General features: G+C 50.2%; 1 protein-coding gene across 2 annotated transcripts; it reads left to right on the plus strand.

Moving 5' to 3' along the window:
• Positions 1–5,617: 5,617 nt before the first annotated feature.
• Positions 5,618–14,518, plus strand: SNX11 (sorting nexin 11). Of its 2 annotated transcripts, XM_044389284.3 has the most exons (8): positions 5,618–5,766; positions 7,827–7,886; positions 8,835–8,889; positions 9,332–9,418; positions 9,722–9,822; positions 11,726–11,821; positions 12,050–12,262; positions 12,979–14,518. In XM_044389284.3, exons 3-8 carry the CDS (start codon positions 8,848–8,850, stop codon positions 13,250–13,252), a joined length of 813 nt encoding a protein of 270 aa, XP_044245219.1. In that variant the 5' UTR covers positions 5,618–5,766; positions 7,827–7,886; positions 8,835–8,847; the 3' UTR covers positions 13,253–14,518. The 2 variants fall into 2 exon arrangements, with proteins under 2 accessions (XP_044245219.1, XP_026368835.1); XM_026513050.4 differs by lacking the exon at positions 7,827–7,886 and having other exon boundaries at positions 5,622–5,766; positions 12,979–14,517.
• Positions 14,519–18,444: the final 3,926 nt, after the last annotated feature.

Genomic DNA, 18,444 nt, shown 5'->3' on the forward strand with positions numbered 1-18,444 from the left:
GTTAGCTATTGCAATTGATGCTCCTCGGAGCGCGGGTGTGCAGGTATCTCTTGAGACACTTCTTTCAATTCTGGATGTTAAAAGACAAAAATTCAACTAAGTAAATTTAGAGATTAAATTAGCTTTATTCAATGATTCATGAATTGGGCAGCATCCCATCTAACAAATAGAAAGGAGCTCTGAAGAGCATACAAAACGGGAGACTTTTTTAAAAGTAATCTCTGTAGCCAACATGGGGCTTGAAATCAAAAGTTGCATGCCCTACTAACTGAGCCAGCTAGGTACCCCAAAACGGAAGGCTTTTATAGAGAAACGGGGGCAGGGACGGGAAAAATTGGGTATCTTTCTTCAGGAGATGGAAGGGGTCTTTCAGGCAGATTATCTCCCTGGTGCTGACAAGGTTATCTCACTAGACTGACCAGTGAAGATTACATTCCTGGGAGGGGCCGAAACAGCAATTAGGTTAGATTTTAAGTCTTGGTTTACTGACAAGGGTTTAGCACAAGTGACTCCCTTTTGGGTCCATTTTTTGTTGAACACTTCTACAGTTCCAGAAGTAGAATTGCTGGATCATATGTTAGTTCCATTTTTAATTTTTTGAGGAACTGCCAAACCGCATTCCACGGTGGCTGTGCTATTTACATTCCCTCCAAGAGCGCACAGGGGTTCCAGTTTCTCCACATCCCCGAAAATACTTGTTGTTTTCAGTTTCTTTGACAGTAGTCATCTTCTAACGTGTGAGATTCTTTGTTTCATTTTGACTACTACTTGACATTCTATTGTTAAAGATTTATTCATTTGGCATTAACAAGTACTCTCTTTTAAAAGGCAAATATACGGGGTGGGGGGGGCGGCCTGGGTGGCTCAGTCGGTTAAGCGGCTGCCTTCAGCTCAGGTCCGGATCCCAGGACCCTGAGATTAAGTCCCGCATCCTGCTCCTTGCTCAGTGGGGAGTCTGCTTCTCCCTCTGCCTCTACAGCTCCCCGTGCTTGTGTTCTCTGTCTTGCTCACTCTCTCTCTCTCAAATAAATAAATAAAATCTTTTTTTAAAAAAAGGCAAATATACTTAAGAGCTATCTGCCTTTCTTACCTCCCCTGGTCAGTTTGATTTTCACGTGACTTCCTGGTAGTTACTAGACTCTAATTAAAACTTACACGTTTCAGGGGCGCCTGCGTGGCGCAGTCGTTAAGCTTCTGCCTTCCGCTCAGGGCGTGATCCTGACGTTCTGGAATCGAGCCCCACATCAGGCTCCTCCACTGGAAGCCTGCTTCTTCCTCTCCCACTCCCCCTGCTTGTGTTCCCTCTCTCGCTGGCTGTCTCTGTCTAATAAAGAAATAAATAATTAAAAAAAAAAGAAAAAAACCTACACATCTCAAATCACGCACCCGTAGCCCTGACATTGATTGATTTTCTCATTCAGCATGATAACTGCCTGGAGAGGTACTAGCATTTCAGGTATAATAAAGATTGGCCCCATTATCAAGTGTTAGACATTATTGTTGAAAAATAAGGTCAAGATATGGCACTGAGTGAGAAACTTGTATTACATTGCAATTGTTCCATAAATTTATTTAAAAATATTTATTGAGGGGGTGCCTGGGTGGCTCAGTCAAACATCCGACTCTTGATTTTCGCTTAGGCCATGATCCCAGGGTCCTGAGATCAAGCCCCACGTCAAGCTCTGTGCGGAGCGTGGAGCCTGCTTGAGATTCTCTCTCTGCCTCTGCCCTCCTCCCCCCACTGGGCACGTGCATGCACTCTCTCTCTCAAAAAAAAAAAAAAAAAAAATCGAGTAATATGTGAGGTAATGATGCTAAGCCCTTATATTACTTACAAGCTCCAGGAGGTCAGGGTATTTTCCTGTTGGGTTCACTGATTTATTCATACTGCCTAAAACAGTGTCCCTAGAAAGGCTCAACGAATATTCGTCGAATGAATATTCGCAGATGTATTCTTTGGTTCTCCACGTGTCGTCCACAGACTGGGAGTGCCTGAGAGTTTCAGGGAGTCTGTAAGGTTGAAACTATTTTCTTTTTCTTTCTTTCTCTCTTTCTTTCTCTCTCTCTTTCTCTCTCTCTTTCTCTCTCTCTTTTCTTTCTTTCCTCCTTTCTTTCTTTTTCTTTCTTTCTTTCTTTCTTTCTTTCTTTCTTTCTTTCTTTCTTTCTTTCTTTCTTTCTTTCTTTCTTTCTTCCAAAGATTTTATTTATTTGAGAGAGAGAGTGAGAAAGCACGCGCACAAAAGGAAGAGGCAGAGGGAGGGAGAAGCAGCCTCCCTGCTGAGCAGGGAGCCCTGATGTGGGGCTCGATCCCATCATGACCCCAGCCGAAGGCAGACGCTCAACCAACTGAGCCACCCAGGCGCCCTGAAACTATTTTCATAATAATATTTTTCACTGTGTTTACATTTTCACTGAGGGTGCAAAGGTAACGGGGTGAAATTGCTGGCACCTTGGTGTGAATCGGGGCAGTGCAGCCCCAACTCGTGCTGGAGTCGTCCTATTCTTCCCTGCCACGCCTATGCGATAAAAGAACGAAGAAGTCACTTTTGGGCTCAGTCAGTAGAGCATGTGACTCTTGGTCTCAGGGTTGTGAGTTTGAACCCCCACGTTGGGTGTAAAGATTACTTAAACATAAAATCTTAAAAAAAAAACACCACTTCCACTCAGACTATCCTTTATGAAGCAGTACAGATTACTAATTTTGTGAAATCTCTTGTCTGGAATATACATATTTTCAATGTTCTGTGTAATGAAATAGAAGGTGTACGTAAAACACTACTGCTTCTTACTGACACAGATTGTTGTGTGACTGAGACGTAGGAGCAGAACTGTCGGCTTTTTTTTTCATAGAACACCGTTTTTCCCATCTAAGTACTAACGAGGGCTGACTCTGCTTAGTTTCTGAGATCAGGGGTGCTCAAGATGGTATGGCTGTGGGCTTTAGGACACCATCTTTGTTTGAAAGAATGACAGGGAAACTGTGGTTATTCAGACTTGAATATTTGAATGGAATGAGACTGACACTTCAAGGAAAAATGGCTTCAAAGTATTTTTGTCAATGATAAAATTTGAGTGTTTTTTTTTTAAGATTCTTTCTTTTTTTCTTTCTTTGAGAGTGAGAGAGAGAGCCAGAGAGAACAAGTGGGAGGGAGGGGCAGAGGGAGAGGGAGAAAAAGACTCCCCACTGAACAGGGAACCCAACTTGGGGGTCCATCTCAGGGGCCTGAGATCATGACCTGAAGTCAGATGCCTAACTGACTGAGCCACCCAGGCACCCCAAAATTTGAGCTTTCAAGAAAAAAATTGCAGTTTTAGAAAAGGTGGTATCCACCAAAGTGAGCTTGACAGCTTCCCAGGATTTTCCTGTGGAGATCAATGATGATTATAATTAACGTGATTTTTTTATGTTGAATAGTGAAATTCATCAGTATTTGGAAGATCGGCATAATTCAGTAAATCAATATTTTCCAAGTGGTTTCAGATTCCCTATTGCAACTAATCTTTTTTTTTTTTTTTTAAGATTTTATTTATTTATTTGAGAGAGCGAGCAAGCACACACGAACAGGGGGAGGGGGAGGGGCAGTGGGGGGGGGAAGCAGACTCTCCACTGAGCTGGGAGCCCATCACAGGGATCAGTGGAAGACCCTGAGATCATGACCTGAGCAAGGCGCCCAGGCCACTAATCTTTAAGAAATTGGGGCTCCTGGGTGGCTCAGTTGTTAAGCGCCTGAGTCTTGATTTCCGCTCAGGTCATGATCTCGGCGTTGTGAGATGGAGCCCCTCTTTGGGCTTGTGCTGGGTGTGGAGCCTACTTGGGATTCCCTCTCTTCACCCCCCCATTAAAAAATTTTGCCGTTTGTTGAGTTTTGCTAGTATCATAAAGTATCCACAGTTATTGGCTAAAAATATCCCTTCCTTTTCTAACTATGTATCTCTGTGAGACCGGATTTTCTTCATTTCCTAGACCAAAATAACACCGCGAACCAGAAAGAATGGGGAGGCGAATATGAGAATCCAGCTGTCTTCTATTAAGCCAGACATTAAAGAGATTTGCAAAATTGTAGTGCAGTGCTACTCTATAATTTGGTGGGGGAGGTGTAGCTATATTTCATAATATATATTAAAATGTATTGGTTTATTATTAATTTATGTAAATTAAAACAGCCTTTTTATTTATTATTTATTTATTTTTTTAAAGATTTTATTTATTTATTTGACAGAGAGAGAGACAGCCAGTGAGAGAGGGAACACAAGCAGGGGGAGTGGGAGAGGAAGAAGCAGGCTCCCAGCGCAGGAGCCCCATGCGGGGCTCCATCCCAGGACCCCCGATCATGCCCTGAGCCAAAGGCAGACGCTTAACGACTGAGCCACCCAGGCGCCCCAAGACATGCTTTTTAATTTCTCAATTTTAATTTTTACTTTGGTAAATATCCCACATAAACAGTCTTCTTTTTTTTTCGAGAAAGAGAGAGAGAGAGCGCGAGCGTGCGCGGGGGTGGGGGTGGGGGAGACAGAAGGCAGGGAGAAGTAGATTCCCCACTGAGCCCGGAGCCCGACTTGGGGAACTTGGGGTTGGATCCCAGGACCTGAGATCATGACCTGAGCCAAAGGTAGACGCTTAACAGACTGAGCCCCCGAGGCGCCCCTAAACAAACACTCTTAGAATCAATTTTTAAGAATGTGGGGGCCCCTGGCTGGTTGAGTCCTTAGGGCATGCGACTCTTGATCTTGGGGTGGTGAGTTCCAGCCCCAGGTTGGGCGTATAATTTACTTAAAAAAAAAAAAATGTAAAGGGATCCTGAGACTAAAACGTTTGAGAAACTCTGCTTTGAGATTTGCACAATAGTCTCCATTCTACAGATGAGGAGACTTAAGGTTTACAAAGCTTTGAGTTCAGTGGAAAGCCCCATGGTCCAGTGCAGTGCTGGGTATCATACTCAGGCCGCGTAACTCCAGAGCTTGTGTTTTGTGACCCTGACTTTTTCCTTGATAATATCTTCGCAAAAATGATCTTTTAACAGGTTGTTAAAAGACTTTCAACAACATAAAAATCATCATATTCAACGTATTTTCTTTTCCCTAACTGGCTGCACAATCCTTCTTTGGACTTGTTTCCGCGAGTGAACGCGGTGTTTGCTGGGCCATCTCAGTTCCTTTTCGCCGTGACAGTCTGTGGTTTTACCAACGTGAGTTGGGACGCCTTCGATAACTCCGCGGGGGAACTGCAACCCACGGGGTTCAAATGGGGAAGCTCTCGGGACTTTGCGAAGCTCCAGGAATGTGGGCGTCTTCTTCCCCGATCCTCCCACCGTCCGGACGGCCCTCGGCCAGACAGAAATATCGGAGACAGCTTCTTCACACCTCTCGGCTCCGGGGACCCTCCTTTGGACCTTTAATAACGCTCCCTGGGCCTGATTGGCTGGGCCTGACAACGATGGGCGGGACACGGCTCCGGATTGGCCGTCAGAGCCTCTTCTCCTCTCCTCACCCGCGTCCACCCTCCAGTGTCCCAAGTGAGTCTTAGGGTTTCTGGACTCCGGCCCGAGCCGGGCGGGGCCGAGCGCACCGCCTCGGGAGCCGGGATCGCCACTGAGAGCTCGGGCCTGCAGGGGCGGGGCGTCCTGGACACCCGGGATTGGCGTTGCCGGGAGCCCTCTCCCGTCGTGCACCGGGACACCGGCCACTCACCCGGAAGGAGAAGCCGAGACTTTGGCTATATGGTGCGGCGCTGGCGGTGTCGCTGTGGGGAGTGGGTGCTGCTCTCAGGTGAGGGGTCGTGGGCGGGGCCGCGGGGACTGGGTGCTGCTCTCAAGCGCGGCTTGAGCGTCAGTGGTGGCGTTTGGGGGTGGGGATCTCGCTTGACATCTCAGGGAAGAGGCTGTCTCACCTCCCAGGATGGAGGCGGGTGCTTGCTCCGGATCCAAGGAAGGAAACCCGGCTTTTTCATTTGTTTTTTAAAGTAGAAAGCATCTTTCGTTTCCACTTCCTAAGCTTAATAGTCAAAGGAGAAGAAGGGTCGTGGGACCCTTCTGCTCCTAGTTCGTGAAGAATGGAGGTGGAGTGGCCAGAGTTTGGCGACATTTACCGAAACGGCTGGGGCTAGGAGTAATGACAAATATTTCACGGGACAGAGGCGGGCTCTTGCGCTAGACTGTGGTCGCCTTTGTGATTTACCTTCCAAGTGTAAGGAGTGGCGAGTTACAGACGGACAGAAGCATGGAGCAGAGTTGCTTGGCTGGGAACATACAGAACTTGGTCAGAAAAGGGAGCATCCTCTCCCACCTGTGGGTGTTTAGGAAGGAGAGCTTTTTGAGTTGCCATCAGGCTCCAAGGGCTCAAGAATGAGTAAGAAGGAAGAGGAGGCTTGGTGGCTCAACAGATTTTTATCACCTGATTTGTTTTTTAACCTGTCTTTTGAAGTCGTTTAAATGGGAGTGAAAATGCTGGTGCGAAAGCCCGAATTGCTACCTTGAATTGTTAGGACACAGGAAAACTTCACAAGGAATCTGCTTTGTCAAGAGCAAACAACTGGGTTCTTCCCAGAGAGATGGGTGGTGGCACAGGTGGAGAAAGTAAAGGAAGCTTCAGCTGTGATTGAAAGGACCCAGGAAATGCAGTTAGTGCAGAGTGAGATGCGTAGGTAGCCGAGGATCGCTGACTTACCCTTATTTGCATGACGCCGATCCATCTCCCAGATCACAAGCTAACATTAGGAACTTCCTTCTTCCTCTCCACGGGCAGAAGTGAGCTTCATTTCCTCCTGAGGAGTGGCATCTATGTGGAGGAAGCTGATGGAGAATGGTAATTGCTAGAAATTATGACTTGGAGTCTAGGTTTTTGTATTTGTCCCAGTGTCCGGTGTTTTTAAGGGAAAGTTAAAATGGAAACTTTGTTAGTGCCTTCTAAACTTAGATTTAAGTATACAGCCCCTTGGGGGGAGGTGCTAGGATTTTTTTTTTAAGCCAGTTTATAGCTATTTGTGTCTAAGTGGCTTTAGCCCCAAAAGAAAGGAGAGGAATTCGTGCAGGAGGGAGTTCAGGGCCCTAGACACACTCGTCTTGAGCCAGAGAATCATGGCCTCGTAGTCACTAAATTATGGTCCTGAATTTGGCAAACCTTTCAAGGCACGGGAGATGTGTCAGCGCCCCTGAGTGTGTGGACGACTATGACTTCCTTGTCATCTTGCCAATCGTTACTTTTGTGAAAAGACACGTCAGAATATTCAACTCTCTGTTCCTGTGTTGGCAATTTACCAACTGCCTGAAAAGAGAAGAGAACAAAATTTTTTTTTAACCTGAGGTGGTTAATTGTTTATGAGTCGGCCTGTTCTTTTCGGTCATAGCCGTTCGATTGTTTACATCGGGAGATTGCACATTGGTTGTTAAGGAATTGGAATTGCCCTTTGTGATGGTGCCTGCATCAGATGAAAAATCAGATTGTCAGCAGAAGTGCAAAGATGGCATTGCTGCCGCAAAACCTCTGCTTTGCTCAACGGTGTAGCCCAGTCCCGTCATCCCCCAGGCAGTTTGGTCTGTGTGTGCGGTGGCTAAGTGTGGAGAGATCTTCTGGTGTACTGGAAAGAATTGGGAAAGCTGTTTGCTCTGCTAATTTTGTGGTGTAAATGAGTTCCCCTTCTCTTGAAACGTTAGCCTTGTGTTAGCAAAACATAAAATAGAAGGGAACTCATTACACACTGTTCTAATGGCAAGGCAGAACTAATAAGAGCATGTGTTTAAAATTAATTGTAGGACTGTAAAAATGAGTGGGTGTGTGAATGGGCATGGGGGGAGGAGAGGGGGAGCTTCGAGATAGTCTTGTTTTCCCAGGAGCCAGCCTGGATCATTTGTTGGCAGTACATATTGGCTGAAGTCAGTTTTCATTTCAAGGTAAATTGGAAAGGGAAATTAAACCTTATTGTTCCGCTCTTAAGAGAGGAGAAGGGGGTGGAGGCGGCAGCCAGAGTGGATGCTGTTGGAGTGGTTCTAGGAGTAGCAAGATTAGTGCTGTATTTTAACAGAAGGTGACATCATGGGCCCCTTTGGACTGGAGTAACCCTGTGCTGGAGGCTTCATGGTCCCCTTGTCGGAGTGGGCGATGTCGCTGCACATGTAAACGGCCACATTGGGGGAAATCAGAGGCTTAGGCTTTAATGAATCTTTACAAAGGAGCGGAAAACATCCCGAGCTGACCCGTGCAGCTGTGGGGTGCTTGGGCAGAGGTACAAGCCGGATAGCGTGTCGAGAGAGGAAATGATTGGAACCATTGGCGTGGGTTCCGGAGAACAGATTAGGTAAGGGAAGGTCGCCACCGGGCAGCCCACTCGGGTGCTCCTGGAACTCTCCAGCTCATGATTTTCCTCTCGGTAGGCGACTGGTTCCCCAGACAGAGACTTCGGAGCATGGGTGTTTGTGGGGCTTGGTGGGCTCTGAACCGCCAGGAGGGGGCGGTGTCAGGCTCACTTGCAGAGGCGTGTTGTGTGCCCACAGGACCGCTGCTTTCACCTGCCGTCCTCACACACAAAGGTTTGACGGCCAGGCTCGCCTGTTCTGGCTGCCTGAGGTGAACGCTGCCCAGACCCGAACATGCTTTGGCTAGAGGTGGCGTGGTTAAGGGTCCTAGCTGTGGTCTGCAAAGGGAGGCACATCCCCCGGGGCTTTTAGCTTGGCACTGGGCTAAGGTGGTGGGGATTTTTTTGCTTCCTCTTAAGTTTTACACAAAAACAAAAGAAAAGGTGTCTGGGTTTTCCCGGGGGGTAGTCAATGAAAATTTTTCTTGGCGAAGAGTGATAAGAATAGAAGCATGCTAACCATGATTGTTCCCCTGTCCCCCATCAGATGTTTTCTTCCAATGGGCTTTTGGTGTAGGATGTTGGAAAACCAAGAGCAGGAGGTAAGCGTGTGGTCTCCAGGAAACAGGTGGGTAAAAGTTTGGTGGGATTTGGGGAAAGATGCCAGTCATTGCTCCATGGTATTCTAATGACAGTGATACCTTGGGGCTTCTGATGAGCTCAAAACGAGGGCAGGAGAAGGAAATCCGTAGTAAAGCCATTCCTGGGAAATAAGGTTCCATTTTGACTAACTTCTCCATTTGTTGGAATGCAGCTGAATGGCAGATTTATGAGGGCAAGGATTTTCGTCCCTTGTTCATGTTCTGCCCCCAGTGCCTCAGAACAGTGCCTGACACACAGCGGGTGGTCACTAAATATTTGTTGAATTGAACGCATACATGAATGAAAGTTGGTGCTGACTGGAAAAATCTGGCACCCTGTGTTGTCAGAGCTGCCTTGCCGGGTGGCTGAGCTGAAGCTGAACGAGCCTTTCTTACCCTCTAGGAGGCGATCACCGTGCGTGTTCAGGACCCCCGCGTGCAGAATGAGGGCTCCTGGAACTCTTATGTGGATTATAAGATATTTCTCCACGTAAGTGCATCGGACTTCCATGCTGGGGCAACACCCTCCCGGGCTGAGGGCGAGTGCTGAGGCGGAACCTGTCTGTGGGTGTTCTGAGAGTCCTGAGACCGAAGAAAAGGGGGGAGGAGAGGAATGAGCTTGGGGACTGCCAGACAGTTGCTCTCAGGCTGCCTGCCGGCCCCTCACTCTAGTTGGAGCCCCTGCTCAGGACTGTGGCCTGGTGGCTTGGATCCTCCGCGAGTGTGATGATGGGAAGTAAACCTGGTCTTTTTCTACTTGGTTTTTTTCTTTTGCACGTACTTCCTCCTGTAGACCAACAGCAAGGCCTTTACTGCCAAGACGTCCTGTGTGCGTCGCCGCTACCGTGAGTTCGTGTGGCTGAGAAAGCAGCTACAGAGAAATGCTGGTTTGGTGTGAGTTTGCTTCCGCTTCTTTCTTGGGTCTGGGACTTGCTTTTTGGCGTGTGCAGGAGAACCAGAGTTTACAATAACGAAAACTGGGCAACATGTCAGGCACTTAGGAAATTGAGAAATGTGTTCTTAAATTATGTTTTCAAGTCGGTGTAAAAAGTAAAGACGGAGTTCTAGTATTTTGACCTCACAAAGTCATACAGATATCAAAAATATTTTTCTTTTTTTATATGCATATTCATCTAGGGCTACACAGACGTACTGCTGGCATTTTATATGTGCATATCACTCGTGATCAGAAACTTGTTAGCACCCGGACTTATGTGACCGGTGGTATTCCTGTCCATTTGACATGTAAAAAAAATGTTAATTGTTTTTCTTTTTTGTGCAGAGACCTTTTCCCAGAGACATGACAGACTGAAAGCCTCAGGAAAAGCAGTATTGTTCACTCCTCATTTACACCACCTCAAATAAGTCCTAAAGTAGAGACAATGCAGAACAGTGATCCATTGCAGGACAGTCACTGACGGGTGGCCTGTGGGTGACCTGTCCAGTTAGTTAACCTGTGGGACTGATGAGGCCGCTGTCGCGGGTCAGGCCCTCACAGCCAGGTGGAACTTCTGACAGATCCTGCATTCTCTTACCTGGCCTGTTGTTTTTGTTCGTTTGTTTCATTTTGCTTTTTTAGAGAGAGAGTGTGAGCTGGAGGGGAGAGGCAGAGGGAGAGAGAGAGAGAGAGAATCCCAAACAGGCTCCGTGCTCAGCGCAGAGCTGGGTATGGGGCTTGATCTCACAACCCTGAGACCATGACCCCAGCTGAAATCAAGAGTCGGACGCTTAACTGACTGAGCCACCCAGGCGCCCCTGGTCTGTTTGTCTATATGTTTTTTGAGAGAGAGAGAGAGAGAGAGAGAGGCAGCATGAACAGTGGGGGAGGAACCGAAGCAGAGGGAGAGAGAGAATCTTAAGCAGGCTCCACACTCAGTGCAGAGCTCGAACTGGGGCTCGATCACATGACCCCTGAGATCACGACCTGAGCTGAAATTAAGAGTCAGATGCTTAATCCACTGAGCCGCCCAGGCGCCCCTGGCCTGTTGTTTTTTTTTTTTTTTTTTTAAATATGTTCATCATAGAAGCTAGGGAGACTGAAAGAGTCTGTGGCTGCCTTGCTGGAACTCAGCTGCTTTTAGAAAATTCAGAGCATGTGCGGGGCGCCGGGGTGGCTCAGTGGGTTAAGCATCCGACTCTTGATTTCTGCTCGGGTGGTGATCTCAGGGTTGTGAGACTGAGCCCCGAGTTGGCTCAGCGCAGAGTCTACTTGAGATTCTCTTTTCCTCTCCCTCTGCCCCTCCCCCGGCTCGTGCTCTCTAAATAAATAAATAAATAAACGAAATCTTAGGAAAAAAATTCTAAGCATGTGGCCTTCTTGGATTGGAAGAGGTAGTCGTGATTTACACACAAGGACCCAGCATGCTCCACGCCTCCATGTCCAGGTTGCTCCGTTTTTAAAATAAGACCTGACGGCGGGCGTGGGTTTTATAAACGAGGTAGTGCAGCACTAGTGGGGTTCTGAAGTCGTGGACGTGGTTCAGGTTCCAGCTCTGCTGGTTACTAGCTCTGTGATGCCGGGAAAGTAACTTCTCTGATTCTATCTCCTCCCTCCTGATGGGGGACATCAATAGGTTTTCCATGGGGTTTTGGGGAGGAGTAAATGAAAGAAGGTTTGTGAAAACTTTAGCATGGTGCCTGCCATGGGGCATGCAGTCAATATTAGCCCCCCCCCAGCCTTATTAAAAGCTATTTGTTTTGATTCATGCCTCTTTCTATGGGATTTCCTTGATCAGGGGGCGGAATGACTGTCTTAATGTTACACTTATCTTGGGTGTTCTATTATGTGACCCCACAGGCCTGTACCTGAACTTCCTGGGAAGTCTTCCTTCTTTGGCAGCTCAGATGAGTTCATTGAGAAGCGGCGACAAGGTCTGCAGCACTTCTTGGAAAAGTGAGTAGAGGGTGGGCTAGCATCTGCCTCCTGGGTGCGGTCGGGGTGGGGGAGGGTGCTGGGCAGGATGGCCCCTTCGAACAGACAGGCGTGTTTGTGGTAGATGCCTTTCTTGCACCCCCATGCCTTCAGTGCTTGCTCAAGCCAGAAGCCCTTCGGGGGGTGGGGGGGTTGGGGAGGGCAGCTGGTTAGGGTGAGTCTGTGCTCTACCTCCTGTGTTTGCCCCAGGGTCCTGCAGAGTGTGGTCCTCCTGTCAGACAGCCAGTTACACCTCTTCCTGCAAAGCCAGCTCTCGGTGCCCGAGATAGAAGCCTGTGTCCAGGGCCGAAGCCCCATGACCGTTTCTGACGCCATTCTTCACTACGCTATGTCAAACTGTGGCTGGGTCCAGGAAGAGAGGCAGGGCTCTTCTCACCTGGCTAAAGGAGACCAGCCGAAGAGGTAACTGGAGCTCTCTTTGTGTTGAGGCACTGAGGGCTGGGACTACTGTCACCTGGGCCAGTGAGGTGCCCGCTTGATAGAGGAAGTACCGTCACGGCGTTGTAGGCTCTCAGAAGAGGCCTCGTTCTCCCTGCGCGTGGTTCTCTCCTCTCACACGCCAGGGCCTGAGCGTCTGGGTTAACCTGTCCCTGGGTAGCGGGCTCTCCTATTGAAACCTGGGGAAAAGAAGAGAAGCCTCGGTTGTTCTTTATTTCTCTCCCCTCCCTATTTTAAAGTAACAACGTTATTGAGATATAGTTTACATACCATAAAATTCACCCTTGAAATGTACAGTTCAGTAGTTTTTAATTTAGAACCCCAGTTGTTATCACCCCAAAAGAAACCTTGTACCCATCAGCAGTGACACCCCATTTTCCCCAACTCCTAACCCCTGTGACCACTCGTCTTTCTGCGTCTATGGATTGGCCTATGCTGGACGCTTCACACAAGTGGAGTCTTATGTGCAGTCGTTTGTGACGAGCTTCTTTCCCTCAGCTTCTTTTCAGGGTTCCTCCGTACTGCAGTGCCCGTGTCGGCACTTCCTTCCTTCTTATGGCCAAATAATATTCCATCTGTATGGATGGCTCAACCACCTTTCGTTCGTTTGTTCTGGGCTTATCCACTGATTTTTGTTTATCTGTTCATGCCCTTCTTTTTCCTTCCCCATTCTTTTCCAGTTGCTGCTTTCTTCCAAGATCGGGCAGGAGGAGCTCTCCCTCACCACCTCCCAGGGACGAAAAGGACCATTTCGAGGTGTGGGCTCCCGTTGTTGACGCTGAAGCTCCTTCCTTGGAAAGCCCCCCTCTCCTGCCCTCCCCCTCACCATCATGCTGTGATTTTGCAAGACCTGATGAGGGAACCTCCGCTCTTCAGCCCTTGAGGAGGGCTGTGGGAGGGGACCGTGCTGTGCCTTTGGACCCTGGGCAGTTAGAAATGGTTTTAGAAAAATGATCTCTGGCCCGAGCGCTGGGTTCTGCTCCGAGGTGGAGAAGATGCCGGCAAGGAGGCTTGCTGGGGTGGGAGGGGGCACAGGGTAGGTGTTGGGGAGGCTGGGCCACTTAGCGTCTTACGGTCGCCTCTGCTCAGGTTGGTGGCACAGAGGTCGGTCGCCACAACTCCTCAAGCTTCCTCCATAGATTAAACACTGGACGGTTATAAGTTAGGCATAAGGCCCGTGGGCTGTTGGTTTTGCACAGAAATATGGGGTATATTTACTCTTCCGGGAGCTGACTCTCTTTAGATGTTTGTTAATGGGCCCGGGAGCATTGCATCAGGTTGACTGGTCTGGGGGGACCCACAAGTGACTGCTTTTAAGCTGTCCTGAATACTGACCCGACAGAAATGCTTGTGTTATTTGTATTCCCACTGGCTGGGTTCTTGCTGCAGCCCTTGGCTCACTTTGTTTCTGGGAGGCTGGCTTCTTGCCTCCCTCCTTTCCTGGCCACGGTGGGGAATGTTTGTTCTCCCACCTCCTTGCTTTTCCTTCACGAATACCACTGAACGGACCACTGAACCCACTGGTGCTGTGACTCCCTTGGCTGGGGGTTCCCGCCTCTCCCCAGCCCTCAGCCTGGCTGTGAGGGGCCCGAGACCCATGACATCGCTCCCCGGGGGCCCTGGAAGAGACCTGTGGAAGCCAGAGGAAAGGCAACAGCTCTGGGGGGCTTTGTGTTAGAAAAGGCTGTCCCGGGGCTGTCACGGTCTTCTCTGGCTTAGTAGAGCCGAGATGTGTGGATCTTTTCTGCAGGGTTGGCGTGGGCTCCTTTCTTTTTCGAATCCTTCTCTTGTCCCTTAGTAACCGCCCCCTGCCCCCAGGGCTTCAGCTCCCACCGTGCCCCTCTGCTGGGCGGCAGGGAGGCCGTCTGTTCGGTCCAATGGGGCGCCAGGGCTTTGTGCCTGCAGAGAGGGCCCTGGGGGTGGAGATGAGCGCGCCGCGCTCAGACAATGAGGCCTTCTGCCCTCCGGCCGCCGCATTCCTCTCCGCGGAGAGCCCGAGCTGGCGGGAGAGGAGCGCCGGCGGCGCGCTGCCTGGCTCTGCACCCGGGCCGCGCGGGGGGCTCCCGGCTCGCGCCCCCCCTGCTCCGGCCGCACCGCCCCCCGCCCCGACTGTGGGCTCTTTCCCTCCCGCCTGTGCCTGTCATGGCACCAAGTTCAGAGTCCAGGGGCTTTGGCCTGAAATAAAACTCGAGTATTTAAGACTGCTGTTGCCGTTTGTGTCTAACAAGCTGTGGCCGAGGAGGAGGGAGCGCGGGCTGGCAGGCGCTCCTTTCATAAATCATGGACTTATCAGCGTGGAAGCGGCGGATCCGGGCGCCGCGGGCCGCCGCTCTCCCGCGTGGGGCGAGCCGCCCGGTGCGGCCCGGGGGGGGGGGCGGCGCCCGGATCCGGCCTTGCTCGCCGTCGCGGGCGCGGGCCTCGTTAGGTATAATTTACCTGGTGCCGCTTGCGTCCTCGCAGCCTGTCTGAGGTGCCAGGTGCTGGGAGAGAGAGAAAGTTTGTCAACAGGCAGATGCAGAGCCCTGGCGGGGGCTCCTCCCTCTTTCCTGCCTGCCTCCCCCGGGCCTCTCCTTTAGATGATGCCGCCGAGCAAGGCGAGGGAGAAAACCTACAGAGGCAAATCCAAAATGTCAAAAGAAGTTCATTTAAAAGGGGGGGGAAAAAAACAACTCCATCCACAACCCTCACAAAAACCCGACAGATGCTAAGCTAATGGCATCCGCTCTGCCGATTGGTGGGGATGACTCATGTATATTAATGAGTCCGAGGCTCCAAATGGTGCAGCTGTGAACCCAGCTGTGCCTGAAGCTCTCTGATCTCGAAACTTCCAGACAGGAGCCGGAGGTGGTCTGTGTCAATTCCCTACTCAGCCAAAAAACAGCAAGCCGGGTTGGCCTTCTTCTGTTCGCTCCTTTTCTTCCTGGAGTCGGCGCTCAGCAGCTAGTTGTGCCAGCAGGGTAGGCTGCTGGGACAGCAGGAGCCATTCAAAGACACGGATGCGATTTTTCTGACTCCCGGCTTTTTTAATGATCCATTACCGGCAGTACATACAACAGCAGCTCAGTTAATCTAAGGCCAGGCGCCATCCCCTCCCTGCTTGTGCACCATTGAGAGTGTATGCCATGGGAGGAGACGTCCTAAGAAGGGAAGAGTTTTTCTAACACAGGCCTGGCGTTAGCAGGGAAAAGAGCGAAGCTGAATTTTCCTCCCCCTCCAGGCAGCGCCATTTGCCTCTCACGTTTAGCTCTGTCCCCATGTGTGCTAAGGGCCGGCCACCATGGCCGATGACCCCTGTAGGGAAGATGCGGAGCTACTGGGGACAGTGGCTGGCTGGGCTGCACTCAGCTTTCGTAGAACGAAAAGTATTTTGTGTTGGGATTTAGGTTCCAGGTGGGTTTGGTGCCTGATGTAGTCACCACCTGACCGCGACTTCTGTGGCCCAAGTCTGGTTGTCTCTTGTTACCCAGGATGAGCGATGCCACGCTCATGGGTTTCATGTAGTTTGGTGGAAGGGTGCGTGTGTGTAGGGGGAGGCAGGTCTTGTTTGCATCATTTTACTTGACCTCAGTGGCCAATGAAGAGGGCAGGTCCAGTACACTACGCTCATCTTCTAGCTCAGGAAACTAAGCTGAGCTGAGCATAGTTTCTTAAAAAGCATGTTTTTATTCATTTAAAATGTATGTATTTGTTTATTTTTTAAGTAAACTCTACCCCTGACATGGAACTCGAACTCCCAACCCCAAGATCAAGAGTCACATGCTCTCCCAACTGAGGCAGCCGGGCGCCCCTACAAAGCATGTTTTTAGCTGGTGGGAGAATATATTCATGTGAGGTCCTTGCCCAGCTCTGTAAGATGAGGTTCTTGTTGGTTTCCTCCCCCAGTTTTTTTTTTTTTTTTTTAAACGAAAATAAACCCACTACTACTCAAGGAAGAAAAAAGAAGTCCACCCGAGTAGCTCTTCAGAGTCGTTGGCAGAAATCCGGGCTCCTATGCAGTCCTCAGTTTCCTGACTGCTAGGCCTCGGCTGCACACCACCGCGTCCTAGACACGTTCTGCAGCTTCGTTTGGGAGGTGATCGCGACTCTTTCACAGTCTGATTGGACTTTAAGTTAGCTCCGCGTTTGCGAATCTGTTTCTGTGCCTCAGCTCTTGCTGGATGTTCTTACCACCTGAGGGGTGAGCAGGACGGTGGGCCAGGCGGATGGGAAGGAAGTGGGGTCGAAGGTGGAGATGGAAACAGCCCAGGGCCGGGCCTGCCTCACGGAGGCCATGGGAGCATTCAGTCCGGGCCCGGAGTGGCATCTGCACGTCTGTGCGGGAACAGCCAGCTGAGCCGCAGCTAACGCCAAGCAGATAGGCAGCGCGGTGCAGGATGGCGACTTCCTCAGTGACACCAGGGCACAGATCCTAAGCCTGGCTTCCTGGGCAGCCCTCTGCCTGCAGGGACTCAGCTCTGTAGAGGGCAAGTCACTCGGCTCAAAGCAACCTTTCTTTGAGCTGTGGAGAAGCACCCCCCTTCCCCTACTCCTTACCACCATCCCTTCTTTCCTGAGGGTTTCCTCAGCCCACTTGGGGAGCCCCCCCTCCCAACTCACCTCTTCTCATTTACTCCCCGCCCCCCACTCACCTCTTCTCATTTACTCCCTGCTCTACAGAACTCTTCCAGGAACTGTTGCAAAGACCAAATATGCATTTGGCTCACCAACGGGGCCGCAGGAGCCAGTCCTAGCATGTTGTTAGAGAAATAACTTCTTGGCAAGAACCAGTTCCACCTTAGGAATGGCTAGACTTGGAGTTAAAAGCTGGGACATCACATCTCAAGATATAATAAACGTGGACAGTTTGTGCTCAAAAGGGTAACAAGAGCCACGCTTTTTAGGAGTGCTCCTGAGTCATTGAGCAAAGTGAATAATTTTATCTCCCTTCCATTCAGGGGGGCCTGGTCCACTTCCACCAGCAAAGGAGGAGGCAAAGGAGAGGGGACTTACACAGCAGTGAAAGGGCAGGAATAATACTAGGGAGAGATGGGAAAGCTAGAGTGTGAGAATTCAGACTGTCCAAAAGTCTTTAAGGTTCTCCCCACCCCTCATAAGGGCAGGAACATGAGATGCTTCTCTACTCTTTGGATTATGGGAAGCCCCCAGCCAGAATTTCTTATCTGTGGCTGTACGTCCCCCCCCCCCCCCCCCGCCTCAGCCAAGCACCTCTTCCTTCATGCCATCCATTTTGCTAGTTTAGATCCTTCCCATAAGTGCTCTAACCCTGGGTATGTACTTCCCCTGGTGGCTATGTTGGTGTGGGAAGCCAGGCCCACCAGCAGCGTGACCCAAGTCCCTTGAGCAGAAGGCCCAGAATAGTGAGAGCCCGAGGAGGTTTGTTGGAGGCAATGCAACCTGCCTGCTATAAGCTACGAGACTTAGATATATTCTACCAATTAGGGCACATCTGTTCAAAGCGCTGAAAGGCGGGCACTGTCTCTTTAAGAGCCATCCCACTCCTCTCCTTGAGTGATGAGGGCTGGGAGCACAAGGGAGTCGGATGCTGATTAAACAGTCCTACTGCCCAGCTCTGTTAGAAAATTACTGTAATTATGATCTAGTCCCAGCAGAGGGATGAGTTCCAATCCTGCTAATAACCCTTCCAGGTGCCTTGGATTCGGGGCCCCACGGGAGGCAGCATCGTCAGGGCTCTGGCTGGCACCAGGGCCAGCAATGGCCTTGCTGTCTGGCCTGTGCAGGCAAAACCAACAAAGGCAATGGACCCCTTGTCCTATCTTGGCCTCCTGAGAAGGCGGTGGGTTTTGGCTGGGTTTTACGTTTTTGGTTCTTGATAGAGCTCCTAGGAGTTACTTTGCATAAGAAAACTTCCCCTTCAAAATTGACGTAGAGGAGCAGGAAGGATAATGGCCGCACCCGCGGGGAGGTGACATCTGTCCTGAGCTCCCCACTTCGGCCTGAAGGCTGCAGTCAGCCCCACATCAGCCCGACCCAGTGCCGAGCGCGGGGCACCAGAGCTCCCCATCGGGAGCAGCTGCTGCTCTCTGTGGGTCGACGACCCTGGTTTCTTGCTCTGAAGCAGAACATGGCATTTCCCTCAGTCCCGATCAAGAGTTTCAGGGCTCCCCTTTTAGATTTCTGTCACAGAA

This window comes from Ursus arctos, unplaced genomic scaffold (genome assembly GCF_023065955.2).
Source record: "Ursus arctos isolate Adak ecotype North America unplaced genomic scaffold, UrsArc2.0 scaffold_24, whole genome shotgun sequence".
In the NCBI taxonomy this organism is placed as follows: Eukaryota; Metazoa; Chordata; class Mammalia; order Carnivora; family Ursidae; genus Ursus; species Ursus arctos.